The sequence below is a fragment of the Suricata suricatta genome, chromosome X (assembly GCF_006229205.1).
Source record: "Suricata suricatta isolate VVHF042 chromosome X, meerkat_22Aug2017_6uvM2_HiC, whole genome shotgun sequence".
In the NCBI taxonomy this organism is placed as follows: Eukaryota; Metazoa; Chordata; class Mammalia; order Carnivora; family Herpestidae; genus Suricata; species Suricata suricatta.
The window spans coordinates 99,572,496-99,590,573 of NC_043717.1; the positions used below are offsets into that span (position 1 = coordinate 99,572,496).

Genomic DNA, 18,078 nt, shown 5'->3' on the forward strand with positions numbered 1-18,078 from the left:
ACTGCATCTGAGCCTTATTCTCTACAAATGTTTTCTTTATTTTTGAGAGAAACAGAGAGAGAGAGAGAGAGAGAGAGAGAGAGAGAGAGAGAGGGGGGGGGGTGCAAGCCAGGGAGAGGCAGAGACAGAGGGAGACACAGAGTCTGAAGCAGGCTTCAGGCTCTGAACTGAAGCACAGAGCCTGGCGTGGGTCTCGAACACACAGACCATGAGATCATGACCTGAGTTGAAGTCTGATGCTTAAATGACTGAGCCACCCAGGCGCCCCATGTATTATTATCTTTTTAAAAGTTTATGTATTTATTTTGAGAGAGAGAGAGAAAGAATCCCAAGCAGGTTCCCTACTGTCAGCACAGAGCCCGATGCGGGGCTCAAACTCACAAACCGTGAACTCACGATCTAAGCCAAATCAAGAGTTGGACACTTAACCAACTGGGTCACCCAGGCGCCCCTCTGGGCACTGAATTATTATGCATCAGTGGCTTTCCTTGAGACCTTTAAGTTCTACAAGTCCTTCGTAAGCAGCAAGTTGAAAGCAGAAACATTTGGCTCCCTTCAGAGTTCCGGGCCACGAAAACCCACCCCGAAAATGGCTCTAGGACCTCAAATTGCATGGAAAATGTTCTCGAGGCTGGTTTCATTGCACCTGGTTAAGGAGGATTTCTTCTTAGCATGGGCTAGGCCAGACTGGGAGTGCTAACTACCCAGGCCCTAAACATTAAGAAACGGAACTACTTTTCTATAGCTTGACAAATACAGGATTTTCTTTTAAATTAAAAGAGAGGTAGAATGTGCCGTGATCTCAAATAGGCCATTAGCCAAGTCCCCAGGGAAGGTTTTAACTTATAAGGATAAAACATCGGCAAACAAAATCCTAGAAAACGGAGCCTTCTGCAAAAACAGCTCTGATGTGCATTTACACTGACGCCTAAGTATAGGAAACTGATGCAGTTCCTTACTTTTTAAGGCTTCTGGTACTTTTAGGAAAATTGTGCAGCAACTTCTTCCGGTATTCTATCAACAATTCATGTAACCGATCTTCCTTCCTTTCACTTTCTTCGATGGTTTTTGTAGTCAGTTCTAAGAGCTCAGTGCTGGTTTGGAAAAGGCGGCACGCATAGCAGGTGGACTTGGCCGTCTCCATCTTGTCCCCGGTGAGCACCCAGACCTTCAGACCCGCCGCATGGAGCGCTTCGATGGTCTCAGCCGCCTGATCTTGTAGCCTGGGAATACAAAGGAGACCTTGTTATCCTCAGAACTTCCTGACACACAGTGCGCAAGAAGCCTTGCTAAAGAGAAGCTTGTTACAGTCCACAGCAATTCTGGAGTCCGGACATGTTATCAGTTGGTTTTCTTATATGGCCTCTATTCTTTCTGAGAGTGTTGTATCTGGCATAGTTTTACTTCCTAAAATGAATTTCCGACAGTGAGGTTTGAAAGAGTTCATGACATCTCTTTAGGTAGCTGGTATCCGATGGCAAAATTGAAAATCATCGCTCTTAGCTAAAATGGTCATAAGCTCACCAAACATTCTTATTCACTGTCAACTTTCATGGGTTCCATTATATTTCAGGTCTCACCATAACAAATACTTAACATGGTTCAAAACAGAAAGGGCCAAACACATGCTAATGTTTATTTTGGAGAGAAAGAGAGAGAGCGTGAATAGGGGAGGGGCAGAGAGAGAGGGAGACACAGAATCCGAAGCAGGCTCCGACCTGTGCTGACAGCTCAGAGCCTGACATGGAGCTCAAAATCACGAGTCATGAGATCATGACCTTGAGCGGAAGTGAGACCCTAAACCAACTGAGCCCCCCCAGGCGCTCCCTGAAAGACAATTTAAAGCATAAATCTGAAAGGTAAGGAGAGAAGAATACTTTCTTGGAGTTGCCTTTGGCCAGAGAATAACAAAGAAATTAGACTAAACGAATCCCGTTAAAATTTCAATACCTTCCAATGTGGCTGAAATATACAGATGCGTGTGTAAGTTTCTGTTTGGTTCAGTCTCATAATTTGCATTTATAATTTCTTAAAAACTACTAAAATGTTAAGACTAACATTTCTAAAACTTGTTCTTTCTGACAGATCAATGCTGGAGTCCTACAATCCTGTCTAAGGGAGCTCGGCCTATAGAGTTAAAGTCAATTATTTGAAAATATGAAAAAACATGCTCTAGCCCGTTCAACCAGGTTAGACGGAGCGCCCATGTCATTTGCTCTAACTTGAATTTCCTTTCTGCTCATTTCTGTCTGTCAAAGTCTTACCAGTTCCATCAGGCCCCAGCTCAAAGGATGCCTCTAACACAAAGCTCTCTATACATCAGAAGACGATTTCATAAATATTTGCATAAATAAATGGACGGCTTTGTAAACATTCAAAAGATCTTAGAGATGACAGATTCATTCTTCTAAGCCATAAATACTTAAAAAAAAAATCATCCCCAGCACACCTGGGTGACTCGGTCAGTTAAGCGTTGACTTTCGTTCAGGTCGTGATCTCATGGTTTGGGAGTTTGAGCCCTGTGTCGGGGCACTGAGCTCTCTGCTGTCAGCACAGAGCCTGCTTCACTTCGGATCCTCTGTCCCCACCCCTGCCCCCCTTCCCCCACTTGTTCTCTCTCTCTCAACGCTCAAAGAATAAAAAACTATTCCCACAAACAATTCAAAGTCTGTTATATCAACAGACCTGAATAAAACATTTCAGAATGTGAAAATAAATGACCAATCTGGTCCGATACCACCCTAAGCGACCGGACATTAAAATAACAAGAATATCATTTTGTAGTTACTTGTCTTCCACTGCAGTAGCTCCAATTAAATTCATATTTGTCTCAATATCGTCAAAAACCTTTTCCATTTTTTCTTCTCTGTCTTGTAAGGCCATTTTCGCTTCAAGGAGCTGTCTGTTAATTCTTTCATAATCCTCTGGGGCAATTTCTTTGAAGGCTACACAGAGGGTCCGATACCCATCCTAGAAGCAAAGCAGGAGATCTCTAAGTTATCCAAATAATTGGAAAAAAAATCCCACACCCTTTTTAAATACTCTTGCCTCACTGTACACAAGAGAAATTTTGATGTATTTTTTCTTTTTTTTAATAGTTTATTACCAAGTTGGTTTTCATAGAACACCCAGAGCTCTTCCTTGCAAGTGCCCCCCTCTAGTAACACATACACACACACAGACACACAGACACACAGACACACACACACACACACACACACACACACTAACAGATTGCAACCAAAAAGGTTAACATTCAAATTGGGTTCAGAATAACAAAATAATAGCTCTCGGGGTAAATAAAGAAAGCAGCAGAACATTCAACAAAAATTCTCAAGAAGTCTTGAAGTCTGCATATTCTGAACGGAAACTTGCTCCAGGATAACGTTTTCCATTAAAATAAAGAAACCAGTATTACTAAATCCGCAAATATGAAAGTAGACCCTAGACAAGCTACACTTCATTTTACACACTGAAACAGCAACCCCACAGAGGAGCGATCTCTAGCAGCTCTGGGGGAGGGCAGGCTCACCAGAGCGTTCCGTTCCACATGGGCTTTCGTTAACTCAATTTCATGATTCTGCACCCTGGGGAAAACCGCAGAGTCCGCTCCTTTACAAAAGAGAAGTATGTCTCCTAAAACAAAAAACCAAAAAGCTCAGAGTTGTCAGTACTGGTCCTGGTACACAAAGAGGACCTCCGAGTGGGCAAGTACCTCTGTTAAAATATACTTCCTTTAGGTGATTCCCAAAAGAGTGTATTTGTGTCATGAACCTGCTTCTGAATTCTCTTTGGAAACGCTGCCAAGCCCGGTCTAAAGGGCATGTGTGGCATCCACAGGTGTCAAGGGCTAACCCAAGTGCCAATACGATAAAATCAACTAGAGGTTCCTGTAAAGATGGTGGCTTGGGGTGCCTGGGTGGCTCAGTTGGTTGACCATCTGACTTTGGCTCAGGTCATGATCTTGCGGTTCGTTGGTTTGAGCCCCGTGTCGAGCTCTGTGCTGACAGCTTGGAGCCTGGATCCTGCTTCAGATTCTGTGTCTCCTTCTCTCTCTGCCCCTCCCCCACTCTCTCTCTCTCTCTGTCTCTGTCTCTCTGTCTCTCTCTCTCAAAAATAAATAAACGCCAAAAAAAATTTAAAGCCGGTGGCTTGGTGGTTTTTACTGGAAACTTGAAAACAACACTGTAGGGGGCTCATACAAGCGCAGCTTTAGATCGTCCAGCGTCCAGCAATGTCTGCACAGGTATGCAGTAAGAAAGACACTGCACCCTGATACGGCAAACTGTGAGTTTAACAAGTCCAAAAGACGGGCGACCTTGAGGTCAAGACCCTTGCAGACCACTTCCCTGGGCGCCACACCATTTGCGTTAGAATGCATACGTGTGCGTGCGCAGGGAAAGCTACCAAGTATTTCACACATTAAGTGGCTTTTTAAAAATTCTCCCTCACACATCCACAGTGTGTTTAAAAGTTAAAAAATAAATCCTGCAGTCGCATAATGAAATCAATTTCCTGACCTGGCAGTCACACACCTAAGTATGAACAAAGTGGGAAATGTTCCCTGAAGGGGCTGGCTGTCTACACCTTCCCATTCTTCACACTAAGAAATTTGGGGCAGGTTTAACACTAAAAAGTAAATTAGTAGGATATAAATCAAGGAAAATTTGAAAAGCTACGTAGAGGAAGACAGACATCGTGTCTCTCTCTCTCTCTCTCTCTCTTTCTCGCATCTGAGGGCCCGCAAATTAGGAAGATCCAGCCAGCAACTCTACACTTAACAACTCTACTGCTAATGGGGCACCCGGGTGGCTCAGTCAGTTAAGCGTCCGACTTCAGCTCAGGTCATGATCTCACGGTTTGTGGGTTCGAGCCCTGCATCCGGCTCTGTGCTGACAGCTCGGAGCCTGGAGCCTAGTTCAGATTCTGTGTCTCCCTCTCTCTCTGCCTCTCCCTCACTGGCGCTCTGGCTCTCTCTCTCAAAAATAAACAAACATTGAAAAAAAAATTCTGCTAGTTTATCTCCCAGCACCTGAGTGCACTGAGCTGCCGCATGTAGAGACTACTGGGGACTGGTCAGTACCATTAATTATAAAAGTCACCCTTTCCGTCTGTTTGGACATCAAAGACGGAAGAACAGAGCTCAGTTTCATACCAGGGCTTCTGCCACTGACAATGTGGCAAACTAAACATACATGCTTATATAAATACATGGAGGCAGGGGCGCCTGGGCGGCTCAGGCGGTTAAGCATCTGACTTTGGCTCAGGTCATGATGTCACGATTCATGCTTCGAGCTCCATGTCGGGCTCCGTGCTGACAGCTCAGAGCCTGGAGCCTGCTTTGGATTCTGTGTCTCCCCCTCTCTCTGCCCCTCCCCTGCTCAAGCTCCGAGTCTCTCTCTCTTTCTCCCTCCCTCCCTCTCGCTTTCTCAAGAATTAACTTTAAACATAAATACATTAAGGCACATACAGAAATCCCTGCTTTGCGGGAGTTTAGATAATCATATACTACACACAATGTTTCCTTTCTGAAAACACCTGGTCAACATACAAAGCTACAAATGGAAAACGAGAAAAAGTCAAATGTTTAAAACATATACCTGCTTGAGTCTTCACAATCACACTCATTCGACGACGGACAGAATCGAAGTTTAAGGTGTGAAGAAGTTCATACCTTTAGGAGACGAAAAACAAGAAAAAGAAAATGCCTAGATTACGTGGGAAAAATAAAACACGACAGGAACATCTTGAATAGACTTTCCCCCTTTGGTAAGGGCTGCTGGGTGGGTGCACAGTGGGTGCTTTCCATCAGGTTTTTGACATTTTTCTGCACTTGGAACATGTGGTCACTGGCTACTGGGAGATCTATAGCCTCTTGTTATGTGACTTAAAAGGGTAAGGAGCGAGTGACTACATAGGAATGGTCGGCAAAGTGCTGCCCAGCCAGGCCATTTCTGGAGGGTCTAGAATAGTCCCACTCGGCCAGTTTTCATAATTGTCCCCAGGGCGCCTACTGTGTGTCGAGCACAACGCTAGGGACTGGAGAACACACAGGAAGCTGCCTGGGTCTCTTCCCTCAAAGGAACTCACAGGAGAGATGGGGAAGCACAGAAGGAAGGCTTCCTGGAAGAGGCAGGGCCTGGCTGTATTCTGCAGGAGTGACATGAAGAAGGTGGGGTGTCATGGCATTCAGAATCGAGGAAAGGGCATGTGCGAAGGCACAGCACTGTGCGGGGGACAGAGAGTAGTTCACTAAAGCCTGAGGTCTTGTCAGTAGGGGAGCGGAAAGAGCGGCAAGCGAGGGCTCGGAACTGAGAGCACTGTGGGCCATTTCAGAGATTTGCATTTGATCCTAATAGCACCAGGAATCCACTGAGGGGGTTAAACAGTGGAACATGATCAGATCTGTGCTATGAGTGAGATGAGAGAATGCAGAAGAGTAAAAATAAGGCTGACTTGCAAAAACACAGGGAGATATTTTTTGAAAAGAAACGACTTGGACGCAAGTATCCAGCCTACAAATACTAACCGTAAAGCCTATGTGTTGATGGGAGCGGGCGGGTCCCTGGTTCTGGGATGGGGGTACGAACGGGGTATCTACACGTAGCAGGTCGCTTGGTGCGGTCCAGATATAGGCCCTGCTCTGCACTGGCTGGCATCTAGACTCTGATGATGATCTGGGCTCCTGGCGGTCAGGCCAAAGCGCCTGCCTCCTGCTTCTAAGCATCACTTGCCAAAGGGGCACATTCCCCAAACATGTCTGACCATATTACAGCTGTCTGAGATGGCTCTCATGAGATGCTAGGGGCCAGAATGGAAATCAGATACGCTAATTACATTTCAGTTCAGAAGAAGGAACTCAAATTAATCACAGAGCCTAATTAAAATCTATTGCTAAGTCGAGGTGGGTCTGTTCACTAGCATCTCGGTAGAAAAGAAGCAGAACGACACTGCTGCATCAGGGTAGGTGCCCCAGGGCTCAAGACAGAGTTTTGGTCATCAAAGCTGCCCCGACTGGCTGGGCGTGCAACCCCAGCGTGACTGGCTGGGTTCTGGAAAGCAGGCTTCATGCATGTTAGTGGCGGTTTCTTGCAGCATGGCTGGAGACCTAAAACCGGCATCCAAATTTCAGAAAGGATGTCTGGGCAGACTCTCATTCAGGCTACTGGACCCATCTGTGAGCCAAATGGGAATACTTTCCACCTCAAGTCCCCGTTTCTAGCCTTCTATGGTAAAGGTCTTCTCTCCACCTACATTTACATAAACCTCTAAACTCGGAAACGGCATCTTACGCCTTCATACAAGGAGATTTGTTTGGGGCGTGGTGGGCTGTGCAGTTAGGAAGTGACAGGCATCAAACACACGTGGCTACTTACTGTTCTATTTCTTTTCTTTGGTTCTCTACTCTCATGTGGCCGTTCCGAATTCCTACGAACGTGAACCCATACCTGTCAAAAACCACAAAGAGATCTCTGTGTATCTGTAAAGAACGATTCATTTTCCCTTGCATGGGGAAAACTCATGCTTGTGGACTGTTTTCTTTGCTTTCATGTGAAAAATCTCAGTCCGTAACTACTTCTCCTAACCAGCTGAGATGACAGTACAGACGAAGTCAAAGCCCAGGCATGAGTCAGAACCGAGGAACAGGCTAACACACTGGGTGGCCTTCTCAGCGCTTAACAATCTCGGGCCGCAAGGGTAAAACGGGGTCGTCAGTTACAGAGTGACGTCAGAATTGCTGAGAACGCATCAGAAAGAACATGTGTTCGGCAAAAAGTGGCCACCGTTATTAACCTGCAGACTCGCATGTGCACATCTGGAATTCCGGTTGGCATGCAGGAGTGAATAGTAATGGCAGTTACATCTCAGCATCGCGATTTCCTTTCCGGTCTTAACTGGCTAGGTTTGGGCGATTTTTCACTGTTCAGGTTTCTACTGAAGAGTATTTATAAGGTAAGGTTATTGAAGCAAACAGAGGAAAATCAACTCCGGTCTTCCTGTGATTTCACTTTCTCCGGGGAAGCACCAGACGTGTGGACTCTGGTTTTGATTTTGGAACTCTTCAACAATGCTAATGTACTTCTTTACAACTTTCCTCAGGGTTTCTGAAACCACTGTAACGAGGTCTGACTGATATGCAAAGAACTATATGTGTTTGATGTGTGCCGTCTGAGAAGTCTGGGCGCACGATGGAGAGTGCGACAGCACTGCCACAAGCAAGGGATGAGGCGTATCCCACACCCCACACAACTGCCTTGGGCCCCACTGGTGTCCCGCTGTCTGTGGTACCAAGCGCTTAGCCGATCTCCCCTCTGTGTTGTCAGCCACAGGTACAGGGGCAGCACCCCGGCTCTCCAGAACTTTCTCGTCTAGCATGACAGAAATGCTTACTTTTTCGCTCCTTTCACCAAAGCTATTTCATCTGGGGAAGAGGACATGTACGTCAGTTCAGTAGACTCCGCAGGGCCATCCACAGCATCGTGGCTTTTAACTTCCACGGTGTGACATAGACACAAGGCACGGAGGAAGAGCTCTTCTCGGTTCTGCGGATCAGGAACAGAAAAATGACTCTGTTATTTTCCCTTGGATCATCTGCTAGCCAGTGGACAGAGAAAAGGTACGAATTGTGAGAAAATGTTATCACCTCCAGCAAACTGAGCAGCCGCAAGTTCTAAATCTCTGATACCCAAATGAGCTGGAGATCCTCCCTTGTACCTAAGAGCATCCCAGGTTCCCAAGGAAAGTACTCTAGGGGCTGTGTGAACTCATCAAGGCCACTGCAGTGCCACCTAATCCTAAGTCAGCGAATCATTTATGGCCCCCAAGAGTTGATGCGGGATCTAAGTCACAACCCGGCAACAGCTCAGGTGCAAGGAGACTTGGGATCATTTAATGGTTAGACACTCCTGGGACCCAAAAGATTGGAAAAGAACATTATTCTCTGAGCAGCTCATATTTTTAAAGGAAAAGCATAAAGAATTCTGACCAGACAGACAAGTGACCATTCAACCCAAATGCCATTTTCCACAATTCTGTTTATAAATCCGCCTTGCGGGCAATTTCCAGAGGCGCGAGTGAACAAGAAAGTTGAAATCAAAACAGCAAATGGTTGTTCAGAAGTCTGTGTCAGGCACTCCGAGTCTTCCCTTCTACCACACACAGCAAGCACACGCACACACGGACGGACTTCGCGCGGTAAAATGAGAGTGCAGAGAATGCCACCTTATCTGCTTTGTCAAAATAAGTCAAGGGTCCATCAGTCTGAGAGACTCCATCAGTCTCCTGGGCTCCACCTCTATACTTGTGCCCATCGATGCAGCACTCAATGAATTCCATGCTATTTTCAGTGAGCGTTCCAGTCTTGTCCGTAAATATATAATCCACCTAAAAACAAGGACACAAACCTAAGTAGTTTTACCTTCCGCAGCGTGGCTCGTTTTGAGGGATGCTGTAGGGCAGGGCGGTATTCATATCCACAGCAAAGCACCTTTTGTAAGATTTTGGGTCAAATGTCAGGTGATTTACAAAAGCAGTATTAGGAAAAGAGTGGCAAATGAACGAGTATTTTTCAAAACACTGAGACAGTATCATACGTCCATATGTCAAATACAGAAGATGAACAGGAGAGAAAGATGTGGCTATTTTATCAAACTAAGACCTTCCATTTATTGCTTATCTGTTTTGATGTAAAGAAGTCCTAAAATCAAAGTTAATTTTCCAAGTGAGAAATAAGAATATACTGACCACTTGTTACACACTCAAACACACACAGACACACACACACACGCACACACACACACACACACACACACACACACACTACTTGAGAGGAACCTAAGTTGATTGGGATGTAACACAACTTGTCCTTGGAAAGTAAAATCTATTATGAACATACTGGATTGAAGTAAAATGCATTGTGTTACATAATGCATATTGAGTCAGACAATATAGATGGTTCCGAAAAATAATAGTGTTAAGAGTTAACAAGGAGACACATTAAGTCTATAATGTTCAAAAACACAACTGAAATTTCTTTCCACACACCACGTATATTTTTAGCTATTCGTGAACAATTCTCTAAGTTAGAAAAAAAAAAGCAGAGTTTATAATACTAGGTTAAAGTATAATATAAGCAAAAAAAGAGTATAACATAAGCATACTTTCGTAAATAATGGGGGGGGGGGAAGCTATGAAATAAACTTTCCGTGCAAAATAAACCATTTTGAGTACTTCCATTTTATCTTGGTTTTTATCTCTTCTATTTATAACGTCTGGCTTTTGGAAACCCACAATTTTATCCTCCTTTTTGGCAATTAATGCTTAAATAGTTAAAATGATGGGCTGCCAGGAACGAGCATGAGCACAAGATGAAGGTTTCCATTATGTAAGGGAGAAAGAGACCAGCTCCAGCACTAGTTGCTTTCTAATTATTTTTCAAAGCTTTTCACGGTAGCAGCACTGGCACAGATTTAGCATTCCAATCTTCCTTTTTTTGCTCTGTTAGCCAGCCAAGTTTGAATTCTCTCTTTAAATTAATCCAAGCGGTATTATTCCTGTATCATCTAGATTTTTCCAGTTAAAATAAAATTCTTTGGGGCTTTTTTCCTGATCGAAATCATTTACCTTCATATTCCCCCGAAGGCGGTCCTGGGTTATTGCACCTCCTGCACTGGGATGAGCATTAACCCAGTTAGTGATCTTCTAGACATGTCAGACATGGTGGTTTGAAAAATATGTAGTGCAGGGGCACCGGGGGGCTCAGTCGGTTACACATCCGACTTCGGCTCAGGTCATGGTTGCACGGCTCCTGGGTTTGAGCCCCACATTGGGCTCTGTGTTGATGGCATTGAGCTTGCTTGAGATTCTCTCTCAGAATAACTTAAAAAAAAAAAACAACTTAAAAAAAAAGTAGTGCAGGGGCGCCTGGGTGGCTCAGTCGGATAAGTATCTGACTTTGGCTCAGGTAATGACCTCACTGTTCATGGGTGTGAGCCCCATGACAGACTGTGGGCTGACAGGGCAGAGCCTGCTTGGCATTTTCTCTCTCTCTCTCTCTCTCTCTCTCTCTCTCTCTGCCCCTCCCCTGCTCACATGTTCTGTTTCTCCCTCTCTCAAAAATTAAGTCAACTTAAAAAAATATATATATATATATAGAGAGAGAGAGAGAGACAGAGAGAGAGCAATTGTTTCCCTACATATAACATTTTGTGCAGTATGGATCTGCATACACTTAATCTCACAAATACCGGCCGAATATAATAATTATCAAATAGTAGCACGCATCACACTCACTCACAGGGTTTGATAAAACTCAGATTGTTGGCGTCTGTTCCTCAGCTCCTAATTCAGCAGCACTGGGGCAAGGCTACGTAATATGAATTCTTTTTCTTTTTTAAGTGTATTTATTTATTTTGAGAGAGAGAACGTAAGTAGGGGAGGCACAGAGAGAGAGAATCCCAAGAAGGTTCGGTACTGCCAGCACAGAGCCCTATGTGGGGCTCGGACTCTCAGACCATGAGATCATGACCTGAGCCGAAATCAAGAGTTGGACACAACAGACTGAGCGTCCCAGGCACCCCGTGGTAATCTGCATTTCTCTTAAGTTCCTAGGTGATGCTGGTGCTACTGGCCCACGGATTCTACTTTGAGAACCACTGCTCTAGTTACTATGCGCCCTATACTCAGGAAATGGGGAGGACAGGATTAGCTATTACTAATACTCTCACATTTAATTAATCAGTGTTTTCTTTAATGTTTATGTATTTATTTTTGAGAGAGAGAGAACAAGTAGGCGAGGGGCAGAGAGAGAGGGAGACACAGAATCCGAAGCAGGCTCCAGGCTCTGAGCTGTCAGCACAGAGCCCAACATGGGGCTCAAACTCATTAATGGTGAGATCATGAAGTGGGCTGAAATCGGCTGCTTAACCGTCAGTCACCCAGGTGCCCCCAAAATAGTCTCTCATTTAAAGAGTGAGAGGGCCTGCTGCTTGCTCGATGCTCTACAGGTCTCTTCCCATCTAGTGTTGGCTTTGAACCTCTGTTGGGAAGGCTCCTCTCCATCAGCAAACTCAACCCCATCATTTTTGGATGCAAAGCCTGAAGTGAGGCAGCTGTTCTGGGGTTGAAAGAGCCCTAAACTAAAGGTTCATGCACACACAGAAACACCTATTCTGGAGGTCAAACATTTTCGTTATTGTTCAACCTAATGGAGACCCTGGACTGGTGTCTTAGCTCCACCACCTATAACTCTGTGACCTTGGAAAACACCCTTCATCTCTGTGAGCTTTAAATATGAACTTTAAATAACCCAGCCTGCCACATAAGGCTATAAAGTTAAGAAATTACGGGTGGCCAGGTGGCTCAGTTGGTTAAGTGTGCCACTGGGGATTTCAGCTCAGGTCATCATCTTAGGGGTTTGTGATATTGAGCCCTGTGTCAGGCTCTGCATCGACAGTGCAAAGCAGCTTGGGATTCTCTCCCTCTCTCTGCCCCTCCTCTGCTCATGGTCTCTCTCTCAAAATAAATAAACTCAAAGATGAAAAGGACTGGTAAATAAAGCACAATAATAAATGTTTATAAACTATAAGGTGTTCTGTAGATGCTGGCTGTCGTTGCTGTTGACCTGATCGAAATTACACAGCACTTGACTCTCCACCATCCCACAATGCCCTATTTTACCGATCACTCAGGCTCACATGGCTATGGTTAGGTACAAAATGGGGGTTTCCCTAACGAGAAGGTGGACTTGAGGGTTTCTCAATTATTTTGCGGCAGTAACCTCAGTACCATCAACACATTCTTGATAAACAGTGTAAGGTCAATAGGTGACAAGTGGACTGAATTCCTGGAATCAGAACACATCCCCGGACAGACCATTCAGCACGGCCGCAAGACCTGGAGGGGGCAGAAAGCAGGAACCTAGCCCAGCAGTATATTTTCAAAATGGGGTGAAACCATTTGGTTGTTTAAAAGACAGCTGCCTGATCATAAAAGGCTCCATTCTTTTCCAAGTGAACTGAGCAGGCCACTCCTTTCTGTTTCGCAAGTCGAACATTGTCCGAAACCTATCTATTTTTAAAATCTCCATGTGGGTCATTTTTAAAGAGGTTAGGCAAGTGTTCGCAATGGTATCAATGGGAACTAAGTGGCAGTGCTTTCTGTAACATAAAAAGTCCCACAGATCTGAAACTATGAGTTGTCAAAGAGGAAAGGGGCTGCACTTAATTTTGGGTGTACTGGTCCACTGAACGCTAAATGGCCTAGGAAACGATTTCAAGACTTCTTTGCATTTTCATTCAGGTAGTTTCCACACAGCTGCGCTGATAATGAAGGCAAGTTGTTCTTACACCGTATACATGAAACTGGCGGTCTGGCTATTAACTTAGTGATGTGACTAAATGACAGTCACACCGAGAAAGGTAGATTTGGGCGGGGGAGCGACATGGTGCCTGAAATGAAAACTGTAGTTTCTTTTCCGTGATCAAATTTACCAGATCATTACCCAAAAGCTCTCCTTTACTTTCTGCAGTGTGAGGACAGCCTGAATGATAGGAACAAGATAATATCCCCAGAGGTGATATGGAAATCTGCCAGGGGTGGGGGGCGGACTGGGGGGGAGGGCAGAAATCTGAAAGAAAGAGGGAAGAGTCTCATTTAGTGGAGCCCAACCGGGATACCCTGCCTGTCCCCAGTGAGCACCGGGGGTCACATGCAGAAGGATGGCTCTTCTACTGACAGTCCCCCGGGGCTACCTCCACATCCATCCTTAGGTAGCTTAATGCACAGATCCGGGCCCTCGATCTAAAAGAGGCAGACTGGCTCAGCGAAATCACCCCTCAGGGCAAGTTCACCAGAGCTGGCTTATCACTCAATTTTTGTTGTTTGCCTGCAATCATGCTGTAGATTGATGCTGTTTATTGGGACTAAAGTAAGTCTATTCGCACAGCTCTGTTCCTGGATGAAAAGTTCTGGCTTAAAAAGGTTAAGTAAGGTCTGCCGTGGCAGCTGAAGTCACCTTCAAAAGAGACTCTCGGGAACACTATGTAAGGGAACAAGGGAACAGCATTTGTTCATTCATTTCTGCTTCTGTCCTTGGTGACTCAGTATCTCTGTGGGATGCAGATCTCACAGCCGGGGGTTTTGGAGTGCTGCAGTCAGGCCTCAGCAAAATGGTATCTGGAGTGTCCTTTCACCCTTGTGACTGCAGACGGTCCTTAGCTTTAGGCGGAGGCTGGATAAAGAACAGAAAGGGCAGGGGCGGGGTGGGGGGGACTAAATTCAGGAAGACAGCGTTTAGGTGGAGATGTAACTCAGCACCGTTTAAAACCAGTGTGAGGCCCCGTTCCAGCCGCGCGGCTCCACGAGCTGCATTTGCATCACGCAGTCATAGAAATGACATTTCCGCAGCCCTGACATTCGAAATATCATGAGAATGAAATGAGAGCCAAAAAAATTCCCACAGCTTGTGAAGATCATTACATGGCACACGGTAAATTCAGACAAAGGGAAGAACTTTCTCGATATTGATGAGAAAAGCACCCGAGAAAGTCATCCTTTGAAGAATGCCAGCTAGGATGACTGGCATACTGCCCAGCCTGGGCTGCACTGGTGTGTGCAGCAAAGAGCGTTTTGAGGGGTGCATGCCCTCGCATTTTGCCTTTATTTAAATTCCTGCGCTGAAATAAAACAACTCTGCTTGCCTGGAATGCATCCATCTGATCAGAAATATATCAAGAAAATGTCAGTAGGACAATGCCGGTCAATTTTGCTTGCGGAACAAAGTGCACTTGTAAAATAGCTCTGTTTACTTCCCTATAGGTAGTTACAATGTTAATAACCCGGACTCGAACACCACCCCAAGGTTAGGTTTCAAGAAAATATCTCAATGTTCAAATCGAATATATAAATCGGGATACTCCTCAAAAACGCCAACAAAATAATAACGCCGTAGCCATGAAAACATTGCTTGCCTTCATGATACGCCCGTATAAAGGAATATTGGAATCGCGTTTGCAAATGTGAGATGGTCACATACATTGGTGATCCAGAGCATAAGACAAGATAGTTTCAAAAGGGTAACTGATTTTAAGTGAAAACGCATTCTGACCTGCCCGAGTTCTTCATTAAGGTCTGATGTGTTAACCAAGGCTCCTTCATTAATTTCTTCATCGTAGAAATCCTTATCCCACGAGATGAAGAAAGAGCCCAAGAATTTCTGCATTTCTACTGTGACATACATGGATACAGGAATGATAAAGTTGAACAGTACCATGAACGACAGGAAGTCGGTGAACATTTTCAAAACCTGTAACAAATGAAATAGTTCATGCTGATTAGATGTACAGTGCCATCAAACAAGTACAAAATAACTTTCTTTTTATTTCAATGTGGAAAGCACTGCTCTTGCTATTAAAAAACCCTTCCTAATAATACTACCTCAGTGGCCAAAATTCTTATCACAGGATGTAAAAACAGCATTTTAAAAACACCCTCAATTTTGGGGCTCCTGGGTGGCTCAGTTGGTGAAGCGTCCGACTCTTGATTTCAGCTCAGGTCATGGTCTCATGGTTCATGAGTTCGAGCCACACATTGGGCCCTGCGGTGACGGTGCGGAGCCTGCTTGGGACCCTCTCTCTTCCATGCTCTCTGCCCCTCCCCAACTTGTTCTCTCTCTCAAAATAAATAAATAAACTTAAAAAACAATTAAAAACACCCTCAATTTTATCATTATTCTTCAGTAAATGTACCTTTTGGCTTAACATTTTTTCCTTTCCTTAAATTCTCTGCCCTCCCCCCACCATGAATGTAGGACCCAAGTTTCTATGTAGGTGTGGACTATGTTCCTACCATATCACAAGCCAGAGTCTTGATCAATTGTTGAAAACTCTTAACTAAAGGGCCAAAAACAAGCACAGATGTCTAAAGTAAAAAAACAACAACAACTATAAAACTTCCTTAATATCCAATAGTTGAGGTCTGTCCTAGGATGAGGAGAAAACTCAGAAGCAAAACAAAGGTATCATTACCCGAGCAATACTTCCATAAAAGGTGGCTCGGTCACAAGGTGCGGGAGTTAAAATGTCTAGCAAGAGTCACACGCTTTGGCATGACACAGGTTACCTTCAAAGTCTCCCGCTCTTTCTGAGTCTTTTGGTTATACCAAGGTTCATCGTTGGATGGGGTACTTTGCCACACATACTTCAGAGTCGTGCACACTGCAGCTTTGGTCAGTAAGATGAATAAATACACAATCAGGAAGGCATTAATGGACCTGGAAAATAAGATACGATGGATTTAAAAAACTACAGGATTATTTAAGGTATCAACCATGTATAAATGACAGTGTTTGGTTTCCTTGAGCTTCTCCAGTGTGCAGCGTGTAAATCATAGCACAAGGCGGGATGCACGACCCTCAAGCATCACTGCAGAAGCATTATCCTCAGGTGGTAAAGTCAAAAGGCCAGCCCTGACCTGTTTGTTGGTCACCAACACTCCCAAAAGTACAGTGACAGGAGACGCACACACACATGCACATCACCTGCCCAACCTTTATAGAAAGACGAGGTCGTTTCCATTTCCCTAAGTCCGAAGGGGTGGCAGTGGGGAATGGGGGAGAAAATTTGCAATCCTCCAACTTAGGACGGATTCGGTTAATGTGAAAGTAGAGCTATGGACAGGGCGCTGCGGATACACTGGGGACACGTGGCAATGACACAGCCCGGAAGATCCAGCAGTCTGACCATGTGTCAATATTGCCAGGCGACTATCCTCTCCGCCGTTGAACTTCCTTAGAAACAGCAAGTAGAGGAACCAAAACCAATTATGCAGCAGCAAAACAGAATACATTTATATTCCAAATAAACTTTGCCCTTGAAGAGCTACATGAGCTTAGGTAGGTCACTCATCATCTCGGAGACCATTTCTTCATCTGCAGAGCAGACAGGCAGATAGGAATTATTGTGGAGAGCTGCTCAGAGGATTAGACTCAATCAGACATACACATCGCCGAGTGCAACTCTGGAACATAAAAAGTGCTCGGTACGGGAGTCGCTATTATAATTGATGTTGTTGTTTTGTTACGGTCGGTGTTTGGAATTACTGAGAAGTAACTCTTTCACAGTTCAATCACTACGAGAGAAATCACAGCGCGCACTAACTTTTCAACAGCAGAACGTTTCTGAGATTTCCCTTGGTAATTCAGAGCCATTTTGGTCTCCATCCCAGTGTAAACAGCAACTCCTAAGGAATAAAAGAATATAATGAAAACTAGGTTACAAGCGCCACTGCCAACCAACTCCCCACTAAGTTGGATCTATCCATTCCTTTCCATCTATAAAAGGAAGGATTCCAAGCCTTAGTCTAGTCACCAGCTGACATATCATTTATAATAGAATTGTAACTCTACATACTTTATCTGTCATGCTTCAAGTTAGTTTACCAGCTTATAAATTCCCAACCCCTAAAAACAGGTATAGGTTGAGGGGCAATTATCTGCAATGTTCAGTTTTTAACATGCACTATTTGTGTATGGGCTTTACAAAGCATATTTCTGAGAAGTCGATTTTTAAAAATTGTTCACCATATATCTTCTTGGTATTTTTTAGCGTAGCTCCTTTCAACAAGAGATTTTCTGGTCCCAAAGACCTAAATGAAAAATGAACACAGCTTATCCGCACAGCCCGGCAAATGCATCAGCATCGATCCTGGGGACGTGATTGGTCCTAACACACAACTATCTCCCAAGGGTTCCGAGTGGATCTTTGCACTTGTCTCATGCTTACTCCCCGGGATGGGCTACAAGATCTTTCCGTGTGAGGTTCCTTGAGGGGACGGCCTCTCGTAGATGGAAGCAAGGCACAGAGGTAGGCAGCAACACACAGAGGTGGAGAGATGCACAGAGAGAGAAAGAGGGGAGGAGTCAGCGAAGACAGGAGTCAGAGACAGCGAGAACAGGGCAGAGCAGCAGAGAGCAAGAAAGACAAAGAAAAGGTGACAAATAAAAGACTGGGAAAATAGCTGGCACGGCGGGAAAGATACACAGACATATTTATGGAGAGTCAACCCGCCTTTGGGCCATTA

General features: G+C 44.7%; 1 protein-coding gene across 1 annotated transcript in view; it reads right to left on the bottom strand.

Moving 5' to 3' along the window:
• Window positions 1-18,078, bottom strand: part of ATP11C (ATPase phospholipid transporting 11C) — a 94,088-nt gene that overhangs the window by 44,997 nt on the left and 31,013 nt on the right. Inside the window, exons 9-19 of the mRNA XM_029929709.1 lie at window positions 17,579-17,643; window positions 17,157-17,238; window positions 16,120-16,270; window positions 15,107-15,304; window positions 9,223-9,384; window positions 8,392-8,543; window positions 7,377-7,448; window positions 5,601-5,674; window positions 3,533-3,636; window positions 2,789-2,970; window positions 960-1,223 (exon numbers count right to left, since the gene is read on the bottom strand). Coding sequence (XP_029785569.1) covers window positions 960-1,223; window positions 2,789-2,970; window positions 3,533-3,636; window positions 5,601-5,674; window positions 7,377-7,448; window positions 8,392-8,543; window positions 9,223-9,384; window positions 15,107-15,304; window positions 16,120-16,270; window positions 17,157-17,238; window positions 17,579-17,643 — 1,506 coding nt within the window. The remainder of the gene's footprint in view (window positions 1-959; window positions 1,224-2,788; window positions 2,971-3,532; window positions 3,637-5,600; window positions 5,675-7,376; window positions 7,449-8,391; window positions 8,544-9,222; window positions 9,385-15,106; window positions 15,305-16,119; window positions 16,271-17,156; window positions 17,239-17,578; window positions 17,644-18,078) is intronic.